Source organism: Lissotriton helveticus, chromosome 1_1 (genome assembly GCF_964261635.1).
Source record: "Lissotriton helveticus chromosome 1_1, aLisHel1.1, whole genome shotgun sequence".
Lineage (NCBI taxonomy): Eukaryota > Metazoa > Chordata > Amphibia > Caudata > Salamandridae > Lissotriton > Lissotriton helveticus.
In genome coordinates, this window is record NC_136057.1 from 1177753192 (window position 1) to 1177766639 (window position 13448).

General features: G+C 44.9%; 1 protein-coding gene across 1 annotated transcript in view; it reads left to right on the top strand.

Annotated features, from left to right (window-relative positions):
- The window catches only part of PLXNB2 (plexin B2), a 774855-nt gene that overhangs the window by 708265 nt on the left and 53142 nt on the right, over positions 1-13448 (top strand). The window contains exons 27-29 of the mRNA XM_078679101.1: positions 4210-4388; positions 6324-6390; positions 11770-11916. Of these exons, the coding sequence (XP_078535227.1) occupies positions 4210-4388; positions 6324-6390; positions 11770-11916 (393 nt within the window). The remainder of the gene's footprint in view (positions 1-4209; positions 4389-6323; positions 6391-11769; positions 11917-13448) is intronic.

Consider the following 13448-nt stretch of genomic DNA (forward strand, 5'->3'; position numbering starts at 1 on the left):
ATAAGTGGAAGCGGACAAGTCCTCCGGTGGTACCCCATGGGATTAACAATTGTGAAAAAGGTGGGACACTTGGCAAGCACTGGCCACTTAGAAGCAAGGAATTCAGCATGACGCTGACAGAACAATTTGAAAGCAGGAGACGGTCTGTGAGCCCAAAGAGTGAATATAGCATGTCTCAAAGACTGCGTATGTGCACTGCGTAGGCGCAACCAAAAAATAACACATTTTTATATTAATTTAGAAACCGAGATCTTTACGGTCAGGTAAGTACTTTTCAAGTTAGCGATTTTCAGAAACATAGAAAATAGTTATCAGATTTGAGACATTGGTCTCAAATGTGGTAATGGTATCCCATAGGAGAAATAAACACTGCACAGGGTCACTTGTCAACGACTTCTGGACTTAAGGTAGGTAGGGAAAGGTCCAAGAAAGCACCAACAGTTCACAGTTACCTGCCTTAAGGTATACGAGTGCACAGGTGCTATTCCCAGTGGTAACCTAGAATGAAACACTTTGAAGTCAATGGGGAACAGTACCTGCAAAGAAAGGCTGCGAGTGCACCTGCAGAAGAAAAGAAAGAAACACAGCAAGATGACTTCTGGCATGGAGCTGGCCTCTTTTTTTAAAAATATAAATCTTTTTATTAATTCAACATTAAAGTCACATACATTATCCAGCTGACATTTCGAGTAATTGTACAATGCTGCTTTGTCGTAGGTGGGGAAAGAATGGTTACTAACATTATATCCCATCATCACATCCTTCCCTTTTTTGCATTTCTAGCTCCACTGTTGGTGACACACATAGGTTGCCACGGTAAGTATTCCATTTGCCCCTTTTTCTATCCCACTTCTTCTGACACCCCCGTGATTTGAATACTTCAGTTTCTGCAATCATGCATTTATCTATTTCTCTCACCCACACTCTGGATGTAGGCACATCCTCCGCTCCCCATCCCTTCGCAATCTCATGCTTAACAAGGGTGTAGCCCAGCGTAGTTAGTAGTTCCACCTCTGTGAGGTCAGTCAGCTCCCATATATTAAGAAGGCCTAGGCGCGGTGTGAGGGTGACTTCCTTTTCTAAGGCGTTCTGAATATGGGTCGTGGCTCCCTCCCATAGGGGCGTACTTCCAGACATTCCCAGATTGTGTGATAAAAGGTGGTAGTGTGTTGGGAGCCCCGGAGGCACATAGTATCCAGTCTGGCGCCTATCTTTGCTAGAGTAACCCCAGTTATGTACGACCTGTGTAAGATTTTGAGTTGAATCAATCTGAAACGGAGAGTGATTGCTGCTTCTCTGGGCAAGATTAGTGCCGTCTGCCAGTCCTCATTGTCAATGGGCCCTAGGTGTCTCTGCCATTGCTCTTGTAATTTGTGGAACGTGTCAGGTAGATTGTTGCACAGCTTTTTGTATGTCAGTGATATAGCTTTTGAGTGTAACGGTCCGTCTAGTAATCGGTCTTCCAGCGGTGATGCCTCTGGTATGTCTGTGAGATTGGGTAGAGCCATGATGAGGGCGTGTCTAACTTGCAGGTATCTGTACAGTTCACCTTGGGCCATTCCATAACTTTCCCTAAGCTCCTCAAACCTGAGAATCGAACCTTTTTTAATCGAATCTCCGATAGTGGAGATTCCTATAAGATCCCATTTATCAAAGCCGGGTTGATGACATAAATGTCCCTGTCTCTGTGTATACCATAGGGGCGTGGCTTTTGTGAGGACATTTGACCATCCCAGACGGGAGTTCGCTTGATGCCAGTTTTTTCACCGTGTGAGATGTGTGCTCCAAAGTATCTCTTCTGGTTTACTTTTGAAAATATTGCCCCTAGATGCCCTGCTCGTCCCGTTTGGTATCTGTCTAACAGATAGGCCGGATCTATAGGGGAGCGATAGAGCCAGTGATTCACTACAACTAATTGAGACTCCCAGTAATAGTCTTGGGTCCGGGAGGGCGATGCCTCCATCGTACCACCCCTTCGTCAGTTTTCTAAGTGCAATACGAGGAGACCCACCATCCCATGGCAACGTCGGAATCGCACTCTGTGTCCGAGAAGTACTTATCTGGGACCAGGTGCAGGCAATTCTGTAGGATGTAGAGAAAGCATGGGAGGGCTAACATTTTAAAAAGAGCAGCTCGGCCAACCAGTGAAAGAGGTAAGGATTGCCAGTGCTTCACATCTGCCCGTAGGCGGGACAATGGGGGTGCCAAATTACGGTCATTGAAAATATTGGGGCTCGAAGTTATGTATATTCCCAGATATCGGAATCCATCAGTGGCCACTTCCACACAGCAACCTGCAGGGAGCCAAGGGTGCGGACCCCGAAGCACAAACACAGATTTGCCCCAGTTTATGGCGTAGCTGGAGTATTTCCCAAAATTCTTGAAGATATTTAAAACCCTGTGGATGGAACTATATGGAGCGGCAAGGTAAAGCAGAATGTCATCTGCATAGAGGGATATTCGGTCGTCCTGACCCTCCGCCCATTTCAGGCCTCTTACCATGACATCTCGCCTCACCCAGGCCACCAGGGGTTCCAGCATGAGAGAAATGGAGCTGGCCTCTGTTGAAGTCCCTCGATGTGCAGGTATGTTTTTGCAAAGGTAGTGTTCAAATTGAACACAAACAAGCCTTGGTGCTAGCATCAGACTCTGGTGCCCTGAGTATTGGTGCACGGAGCCTCCAGGGTGGATTAGAGTTTCGAAGACTGGAAGGATCGATGAGGCTAACCTCCTGGACTCTCGGTATCCTCCTCCTAGGCTGCTTTGTTGGTGGACCCAGTGGTTAGCAGATTGGTGAACTGGACTGTGTGGTCCGTGCCTGCAGGCTGCTGGGAAGTGACTCCTCCACTTCAAATGAAATTCTGGCTGGTTGGCGAAGTGCTGGCAGCCCTCCGGGGCTTTGGGAGGATGCACAGCTGCAGGACAAGTTGGGCCTTTGCAGTTGCCAGGACAGAAGCCGGACTCCTCATCGCAGCCCTGCAGCTCGCATCACAAGTCCTCGTCGACAGGATCCTCCACATCAATGCATGATCTCGCCTAGCAGCTCTTTCACTGAGCACTCTGATTGCACAATGCAACTATGACACGGATGCGTGCAGTCCTCCACAAAACAGGGTTAAAGGGAATTTGTTCAAGAGGCCAAACTGGGTCCCTGTAACTGGGCCGTATTCCATTGCGGTTTTCTTGTACTTGTGACTGTATTCCAGTCCGGTTTGACCAGATTTCCAGTTGGCACTCTCCTTTATTGTGCTATTTTTACTGAAGTCTTTAAAATTGCATATCTCCGGATCTATTAATTGGGTTTTTGTTATTCTGGTCTTGTTTTATTAATTACAAATTACTCTGTTTATAAACCTGTTGTGTGATAGTTTTGTGGTGTATTTTCATATGTTACTGTTTGAAGGGTTGCACAAATACTTTGCACATTCCCTCGGAGTTAGGCCTGACTTCTCTGTGAGCCCACGTGGTGAATTACACTGTGCAGGCCTTGCTGCTTCGTCCATGGTCTCACACATTGGACCAGAACACAGGTGGGAAGATTCATGGCTTGAGAATAGCTTCTGGAACACGATTCATACTGATTCCAACTACATTCCATGACTATTAGGTATGCACTTGCAGCATTGATAGACTAATTTTCCTATATTGAGCCTTTAGGACACAGGCAAATATAAATTGTGATTTTTCAAAGAGAATTTGCATAGCCTTTCATAAACTAGGAGATGAGCCTTCTTATATGTACGGTGGATCTGGAACAACACTATCTCGCTGGCCATTAGTAAGGACACTCCCTTTTCCTGTGTCCCGTGTTCTTAAGTAACAAAGTCCCCCTTAAAATCCCCTACTGTTGAGCGTAATCCCCAGTTGTCCCTTGCCCTTTTCTGCAGTATTTCTTTTTTCCTGTTTTGATGTATACCATTTGTTTCCTCCCCGTACAACTCCTGAATTATAGGAACACCAATGTATATATATATACAAGTGTATTTCAGATTGATACTTATCTCCATCTGGGAGAGTAGTAGGCTCTCCGTGTTCTCATTATTGAGGCTGTTAAAAATTGTAAACTAAAATTTGAGGTCAATTCTACCTGCGTATAAAGCTGACAACCTCCTAGAAATGGTTCTCAAAATCTGCATAAAATTCCTATCTGCGTGTTTCTTAACCCAAAAACTGCATAGATAATGTGTATTTTCTACTTTTTATGTTTAGTTTGTTCATGTATTAGAAGCTCAGAAGGATTTCTCAGCAAGGGCGAAGGTCTACTTTGCCTCTCTTTTGACAGTGGCTCTGCATGGAAAGCTAGAATATTACACAGACATCATGAGAGCATTGCTCTTGGAGCTGATGGAGCAGTCTGTGGCAAAGAACCCAAAGCTGATGCTCAGAAGGTATGATGAACATAAACTTCCTTTCTTTGCATTCAACCACTATGTTGTTTACCAAGTGCACTGTTCTATTCAAATATCGACCCGCTATTGTCATTTGTTCGACTTCAGCTGTGATCCTTTGTTCCTCAGAAACTTTAGTACTAATACAGGATCTACCAAATGTTTCTCCCAGAATTCATGATTAAAAGGAATAGGATAGGTTCAGAGAAGCAAAACTTGTTGTCCAAACTGTTAAAGCAAAGCTTTGATAGATGTTCACAATCCTGGTGTTCTCTACAAGACATGGAAATGTTGGAGTACTCCTTAGTACTGACCATTGCCCCAAATAAGAAGCCAAAAGTAGCAATGAAAAACTCACTGTGGTGGTCACTATTAGCAGCCTCTAGACAACCCATAAAACAAAAGCTCATTCTGCCCCTTTTCATCAGTGATTACTGAAGAATCCTATGGAGTATGAATCTGGTCTTTGGTGGTCAATTCTACCATGCACGTTTTGTGACACCCTTCAGGTCCACTATACTTATTAAGTCACATCTCATGCAGCTTCTGTATTGAGCACAGCATAGGCTTGAGATTGTTTGCCAGAGCTCAATAACACCTGTAAATAGGGCCTTCCTAATGTTGCTAGATTTCTCTTCTGTATTTAATGTCACAGTCCGCTTTACTTGACATCTTTTAGAGCAGATATCTGATTAGTGAAATGGCAGTTCAGTCTTTGTAAGATATATCTGAATGCTCACCGGAAAGTTCAGCCCTCCTGTGTATTTCTCAAGTGTATGGCATGTTACCCCCTCTTAACTTCTACAGCAGTTTTTCCTGTGATACAGATGCATTGGAGCTGTCAGTAATTGCACCTACATGCAAAATAGAATACAGCTGTTTGACCCAGGAACTAAACTAACATGGAGGTCAAACAACTGTCAGGCATTGCATTGTTAATTGAAACTTGAGTTGAGAAACCAGACAGGAGGAGAATGGCAGTAGCATATTAGTTTATCTGAAGAGTGTCCAAAGTACAGAATTTCGCAACAAACTACCAATAGAGGTGGTGAGCCAGCAGTTGCAACAGGGCCTTTCAGAGGCTTCATCCATTTAGGACTGTCTTGACACATGCAAGTCCATGGGCCAAATCAAGCTTCTTTAGCCTCACACAGCCCTAAGACAATCTGTTCTTGATCGTCCCTTTCCTCATTATGAATCTCCTAAGTAGTTGTTTACTCTTGACTGGCAGTGCTCTCTACATAAGGGTATCCAAAAAATCCACTTCTTCGACCTTTGCAAAATGTCTGTACCTTTCCCTTGGCTACACCTGGGGAGTGAGGCAACCAGTGCATGGTCAGTGACCACTTGTTCCCTGTTCACAACATGAAGGTACTCTCTGTTTGAAACACAATGAATACATGGCGTTCACCGTAAGTTACTAGATAACCGCTTCAAGTTACTTTGAAAGACAAATGTAAGCCTCTGCAATGCATAACATTGAGGCAGAGAAGACTGCTATCTCAGATTAATTGTTGCTCCAAATTTTGAAACTTTCATGTTCTTAAAAAACCCTGCTGAGCCTCTTCCTTTTTCCATGAACAATACCAACCTTTTTAACATAGCTTTAACATTATTTTTTTTTATCAATTCCGAAATTTGGAGCTAGATCGTCAATAAAAAATGTTCTTCCTCTCATTGTTAAAGGTGAACACTGCTTGCTTCTCTGGTAAAAAGGCTTTTAATGCTTCACTTGTAACATTACGGTCAAGCCTGGAGATCGCCTTTTCATTGTCCTCCATATGTTATGAAGAAAGCTTGTTTTTCCACTGTAAAATAAGAGATGAAGCTCAGTCCCAAACTACTCGCTTAAGTAGGAAAGTGAAATGTGTTGAATCTCTTTAGAACAACGTTTTTGCATGACTTAATTCATATTTTATTCTTTCTTTTTATTAGATCCGAGAATGTTGTGGAAAGGATGCTTTCCAACTGGATGTCAATATGTTTATACCAGTACCTCAAGGTAAAACATTTCTACAATTACAAATATTGCCACTATATTTCTTACACACAATGGGCAGGCAATGAGTGCTAAATCATCTCATTAACTGTGCAGTGCATCCAGCAGTGATATGCCACACATAGTTTCATTGGCTAGCTAGAGAAACTTTGACTTACCAGAACCGCATCATTGTATTGTAAATTAACCCCTCTTCGCTGTTGCCGTGTTGATCTATCACCTGTGTCACATTAGGATGGCATTGAATGACACTCCAAGTTCAAGAATTTATATAGCGCACTACTCACCCAGAGGGTCTCAAGGCGCTTGGGGATGGGGTTCATTATTTATCGAATAGCCAGGTTTTAAGTTCTTTTCTGAAGGAGATGTGGTTCTGTGTAAGGCGGAGGTGGGTGGGGAGTGAGTTCCAGGTCTTGGCCGCCAAGTAGGAGAAGGATCTACCTCCCATGGTGGATCTTTGGATACGCGGAACTGCGGCGAGGCCTTCATTGGAGGATCTTAGTTGGCGGGTGGGTGTGTAGAAGGATAGTCGAGTGTTGAGGCATTCGGGCCCTAGTTTGTAGAGGGCCTTGTGTGCGTGGGTGAGGAGACGGAATGTTATTCTCTTGTTGATGGGGAGCCAGTTGAGGTCTTTCAGGTGGCCGGTAATGTGATTTTGGCGAGGGATGTCCAAAATGAGTCTTGCTGATGCGTTTTGGATGCGTTGGAGTTTTTTCTGTAATTTGGCTGTAATTCCGGCGTAGAGGGTGTTTCCGTAGTCCAGTCTACTCGTGACTAGTGCGTGGGTGACAGTCTTTCTTGTCTCGGAGGGGATCCAACGGAAGATTTTTTTGAGCATACGAAGTACGTTGAAGCAGGAGGATGAGACGGCGTTGACTTGTCTGGTCATCGAGAGTGAGGAATCTAGGATGAAGCCCAGGTTGCGTGCGTGATCTGTGGGTATGGGTGCTGTGCCCAGAGCCGAAGGCCACCATGAGTCGTCCCAGGCAGAGGGGGATGATCCTAGGATGAGCACCTCCGTTTTGTCTGAGTTAAGTTTTAGGCGGCTGTTTTTCATCCATTCGGCTACTTCTTTCATGCCTTCGTGAAGATTGGTTTTGGCGGAGTTAGGATCTTTGGTGAGGGAAAGGATCAGCTGGGTGTCGTCAGCGTAGGAGATGATGTTAAGGTTGTGTTGACGCGCGATGGATGCGAGTGGACTCATGTAAACGTTGAAGAGGGTGGGACTGAGTGATGATCCTTGTGGTACACCGCAAAGGACTTCGGTAGCCTCTGATTTGAATGGGGGAAGTCGTACTCTCTGGGTTCTTCCGGCGAGGAACGAGACGATCCAGTCCAATGCTTTTCCTTGTATTCCGATGTTATTGAGGCGTTGTATGAGGGTGCTATGACAGACTGTGTCGAAGGCGGCGGAGAGGTCGAGTAGAATGAGGGCCACTGTTTCTCCGTTGTCCAGTAGTGTTCGGATGTCGTCTGTGGCTGCGATGAGGGCGGTTTCGGTGCTGTGTTTGGCTCGAAAGCCGTTCTGTGAGGGATCGAGGGAGTTGTTGGATTCGAGGAAGGCGGCGAGTTGGCTATTGATGGCTTTCTCGATGACTTTAGCCGGGAAAGGGAGGAGGGATATTGGGCGGTAGCTTTTGAGTTCAGAGGGGTCTGCTGTGGGTTTCTTCAGGAGGGCGCTGACTTCGGCATGTTTCCAGCTTTCTGGGAAGGTAGCAGAGCTGAAGGAGCAGTTGATAACATCGCGGAGATGGGGTGCGATGATGGAGTCCGCTTTGTTGAAGATGTGGTGGGGACATGGGTCGGTTGGCGAGCCAGAGTGGATGGAATTCATTAGGCGGATGGTGTCTTCAGTGGTGATTGGGTTCCAGGCGTTGAGATTGTTAGAGGGCGGTATAGGTTCTGAGGGGGGTGGGGAGGATTGTTCGTTGGGACTGTTTTCGAAGCTGTTATGTATGTCGGCAATTTTGTTGTAGAAGAAGGAGGATAACGAATCGCAGAGGTCTTGGGAGGGAGTGATGTCGTTTGAGGCTGCGGTGGGGTTGGTAAATTCTTTGACGATGTTGAATAGTTCCTTGCTGTTATGGGCATTGTTGTCGAGTCGATTCTTGAATGCTGATTTCTTGGTGGATCGAATCAGCTGGTGGTGTTTGCGGGTGGCTGCCTTGAAGGTGGTCATGTTGTCGGTGGTTGGGTTTTTTCTCCATGTTTTCTCGAGAGTACGGCATAGTTTCTTGGATTTCTTAAGGTCATCGTTGAACCAGGGGGCCTTTTTGCTGTCTTGTTTGGTGTGATGGTTTTTCAAGGGTGCTAATTCGTCAGCGCTGTGAGTGATCCATTGTTTGAATTTGATGGCCGCTTGGTTTGGGTCCGGTGAGAGGGCGGGTGGGTTTTGGTTGAGCGATGTGAGGAGTTGGTCGGTGGTGATTTTGTTCCATTTTCTTCGGGGAATAGGTTGTGGGGGGTTGTGGGTCGAGGTGGTTTTGTAGCTGAAGTGGACACAACTGTGGTCCGTCCAAAGGAGAGCTGTGGTGCGATCGAAGGAGATGTGTTTGCTGGAAGTGAAGATTGGGTCTAGCGTATGTCCGGCTACATGGGTGGGGGTGTCAACAAGTTGTTTGAGTCCGAGATTGGCCAGGTTGTCCAGAAGGGTGGTGGCGTTGCTGTTGTTTTTCTTTTCCAGGTGGAAGTTGAGGTCTCCTAGTAGGATGTAGTTCTCGGAGGCGGGGGCATGTGGACTGATGAAGTCAGTAATGTCCTCGCTGAATTGTTTACGTGTTCCTGGAGGCCTGTAGATGAGGGTGCCTCTGAGTGTGGTTCTGAGGTCAGTGTGGACCTGGAAGTGGAGGTGTTCGGCGGTGTTAAGGTTAACGTCGGAGCTGGTCGTGATTTTGATGGTGTTTTTATGGACGATGGCGATGCCTCCTCCTGTTTGGACAGTGCGGTCTTTACGGATGATCTTGTAATTGTCCGGGATGGCTATGGCGATGTCGGGTGTTGATGATGCATTCATCCATGTTTCGGTGAGGAAGGCGACGTCTGGTGATATAGCGTCGAGTAGATCCCAGAGTTCGGTGGCGTGTCTGTGGACCGAGCGGGTGTTCAGCAGGATGCCTTTCAGGTGGTTAGGGTCGGAACTGTGTTTGGGGTTAGTGGTTGTGGTAAGGGTCTTGACGCTGGTAAATTTGCAGGAGTGGCAGGCGAAGGACTCGTGGGTACGTCCCGGGGCAGCTTCGTAGCATTGGGGTGTGCGTCCGGGGTTGAGGGCTAGGAGGGTGGCTGCGTCATACTTAATGCGGCCAGAGTGCGGATTGCGGGGGCCAGGGGGTCTGGCGCTGGGTGCGGTCCAGGCGCGGACGGGCGTAGACGGGCTTACCTTTGGCGCACCTTCGGCGCGACCGCTGCGCATGAACGCTGTGCGCAAATGCTTCTGTCATATGTGGATAGTGGAAGGGGAGGGGCAAGGGAGGAGCAGCTGGGAGGCGGGTGCGTGGTGGAGAGGGCGGGCTCCGGGCACAACAACAACAACAATGGCGGCAGAAACGGAAGCGCAAACCGGGTTGGGGTAAAATAAATAATTAATGACGCTGTGGGCAGCGAGGCGCTTGAGGAGTGGGGCACAGAAGGAATGGGCCGCAATAACAAATAAACGCTCCGGTAATGCTGAGTATTCAGGCAATGAGGCCCTTTGCATAAACAATGCAAGCAAGCAATACAGGCACTTTAAATTAAATAATTAATGCAGGCACAGTCAAGCGCAGGCACAGTCAAGCGCTATCATAAGCAGCAGAGCAGCGCTAACGATACCCAGGCAGAGTAGGCAGAGGAGAGCAGGGGCTGTAGGGAGCGACCGCTTCTGACGAAGTCAGGACGGTCACAGCGCTTCGATCGGCAGGGAGAAGCCTTGCCTCTTAGTGGGAGGGAGGAGCAGCTGGGAGGCGGGTGCGTGGTGGAGAGGGCGGGCTCCGGGCACAACAACAACAACAATGGCGGCAGAAACGGAAGCGCAAACCGGGTTGGGGTAAAAATAAATAATTAATTACGCTGTGGGCAGCGAGGCGCTTGAGGAGTGGGGCACAGAAGGAATGGGCCGCAATAACAAATAAACGCTCCGGTAATGCTGAGTATTCAGGCAATGAGGCCCTTTGCATAAACAATGCAAGCAAGCAATACAGGCACTTTAAATTAAATAATTAATGCAGGCACAGTCAAGCGCAGGCACAGTCGAGCGCTATCATAAGCAGCAGAGATACATTGAAATACATTTAAATACATCCAATACATTGAAACGAAACGAAAAGATAATAAAGGACACTTTAGCCATTTTCTCAGATGCTTCTTACAAAGCTGTGAATAGCTAGGCATATGCCAAATACATTCTTGTTTTCAGTATGCAGTTTCCAGTGTCTCACATCCGAAGTATTTACACAATATTTCCTCAGATTAGATGCTTCATACTCTGAAAAGTGTCCATAAATCAGAAGAGCTGCCAAAGAAATGTGGGGCGTATCTTCTCTAAAGGATTTACTAATCCGGTTTCCACTACACAAGGAATCAACTTCTGGTTAGCAGAGTGATGTTCTGTGTTTTGTTTTACTTTGTATTTCTGTATTTTTTTCATAGGTCAATGTGCAATACTATGTATTGTGGTGTATTTTGTAGGTCTGTGTAAAGTATGACAGATGGTACTTCATGTTACATGGTTTGAAATTTCTGATCCCTTGAATGAATGTTCAGCATGAACAGTTGCCTGCTGCTAAAGTGCAACATACTTTACTCTTTATCCTTATGTATTTCTCTAATATTTGCAACCTGCACCAACAACAAGAAGTTTCAATGTATTCTACATGTATTCACAGTCTGCTTTCATGCAACTAAATAATTCTGTAGTTCAATGTATCCAAGTTTTTTTTTTTATTATAAAACTTCAATGTACTTTCTAGTCATGTTAATACACTGTTTTGAACATTTTGAGGTGGTTGAAAGGTATAAGGAAAATTTTCCCTTTTTTTTTTTTTAAACCTTTAAAAATGAAGGATAGGTTTCATCCTCTTGCCCCCCTTTTCCCCTCTGTTTTGTTTTAAATAACATTGGCGTTATTTGTCCCGTTGCTTGCATGGAGAGCTTATTTTATGAACTATAGAGTTTTAGTGGAGGTAAGGTTAAGACTATAGATAGTGGCGTGATCATACTTGATGTGGACAAGCCCTACATTTGATATACCACACTGCAGGTGGACTGTACTCTCCTATACTGATATGCAGTGTTAAATATTATGAGCGGTCTTCAGTTTGTCACTAAAACACATTAACAAATTGATGGTTCTGTATCACTACAGAACAAAACTGTTACCTACTTATTTTCCGTAATGCTTTTTTTCAGGACACAGCAGGCGAGCCACTTTACAAACTCTTTAAGGCAATAAAGCACCAGGTGGAGAAGGGCCCTGTTGATGCTGTGCAAATCAAAGCAAAATACACACTGAATGATACAGGTCTATTGGGCGATGATGTGGAATACATTACATTAGTAAGTTGTCCTACTCAGACTGTTCAAATTACCAAAAGGACTGGTTTGATGTTGTCAACCCATGATGTATGTGTTTTGCTCTCATGTACCTCAAAATGTCCACTAATGTAACATACCCCAGCCTTATTGTCCATTCTTTCCTTGTGACAGTTCCAATGTTAAAAGTTGATAATTTGCCATGCTTATTTGACGACAGTCTTTGCTGGTCCCGGCACTCACATTTGTGTACTGGGACTTATTTTTCATCATTACACTTTGACCCGGAGCAAAGGAGAGCAGCATAAGGTAAAAAGAAGAAGAGACAGAGCGGAAACTAGTGACCAAATGAGAAAGCAAGCATTAAAAAGACTGTAAGAGGGAGACACAGTCAGGAGGTACAGGGTTGCGGAATAAAGAGGCATAAGCAAAACCAACACTATACAGCCTTGGGTTTTGGCATCCCTGGCATTCTGTAGTGGTGGCAGCACTAACTTAGTTCCTTTTTTATACAAATTAATTACTGCTAATGCTTCTTAGTGACCGTGTCTTCATGATTCTGTCAGCAGGCTAATGCGTACCACCCTCCCATATTTATAAAAGGTTAAAGCTGATTAAGTATAGCAAGACCTACAGATGCATATATTAATACATAACTTTCCAAATACTGTATTTCTAACCATCTGTACCTGTGCAGGGTTCTGCTGCCTGTCCAGCATTTATGCAAGCATTGGAAAGATGGGAAACTACCACCTTCATGTAATCCTACCAGCTTCTCAATTACATGTTTCCAAAACGTAGTGTATTTTCATGAGCAAATCTTGATTTGAATAAGTAATGTGCTACTCACCTGATACTATCAGTTACAAGGGAGCTACCATGCTTTCAGATTCCATTGTTTGTAGTTTGTATTCATGTCCAACATCCATTTGGATAGAGTGGATGCATATGTCTCCTCTGTAGACAAGTAGATGAACCAAAGCACAACGCAAAGTTAGATGTTTATCTCTTTTCTTTAAGGTTAGTAGACATCCTTTGCTTTCTTCAAAGACACAACAGTACTGTTTACATTATTGCACTCACAATGGAAAAATATTCTGTTTAAGATGTTATTTTACATAACATTAAGGTTGAAACCAATCCTAGTTTATTTATTTATTTATTTATTCAAAGTTTTGTATAGCGCGAACAAGATCCTTACAGATATCAGAGCGCTTCACAAAGACAGGGTAGGGGAAGTAGGAATGAACAGAGAAAATGGGAGCAATATAATAGTCATTAACATGGTAGGATAATAATAACATACATAAAACATGTCAGTATACAATCAGGTAAACAAGTAATATCAGATGGCACAAGTCATTGTTCCCACTATAGAGGTGTTCAGGTACATCCTGGGTGTGTGGTTGGCTTATATCAATGTTTTAGTATAGCGAGAACTGAGTGGGGGCATCGGGAGAGTGACTCAGTAGACCAACGTGTATCATATATTGGTCGGTAGTAAGAGAGAGTAGCGAAGTGGTGTCCCCATCACGTAGAAGTATAGTGCCAAAGGA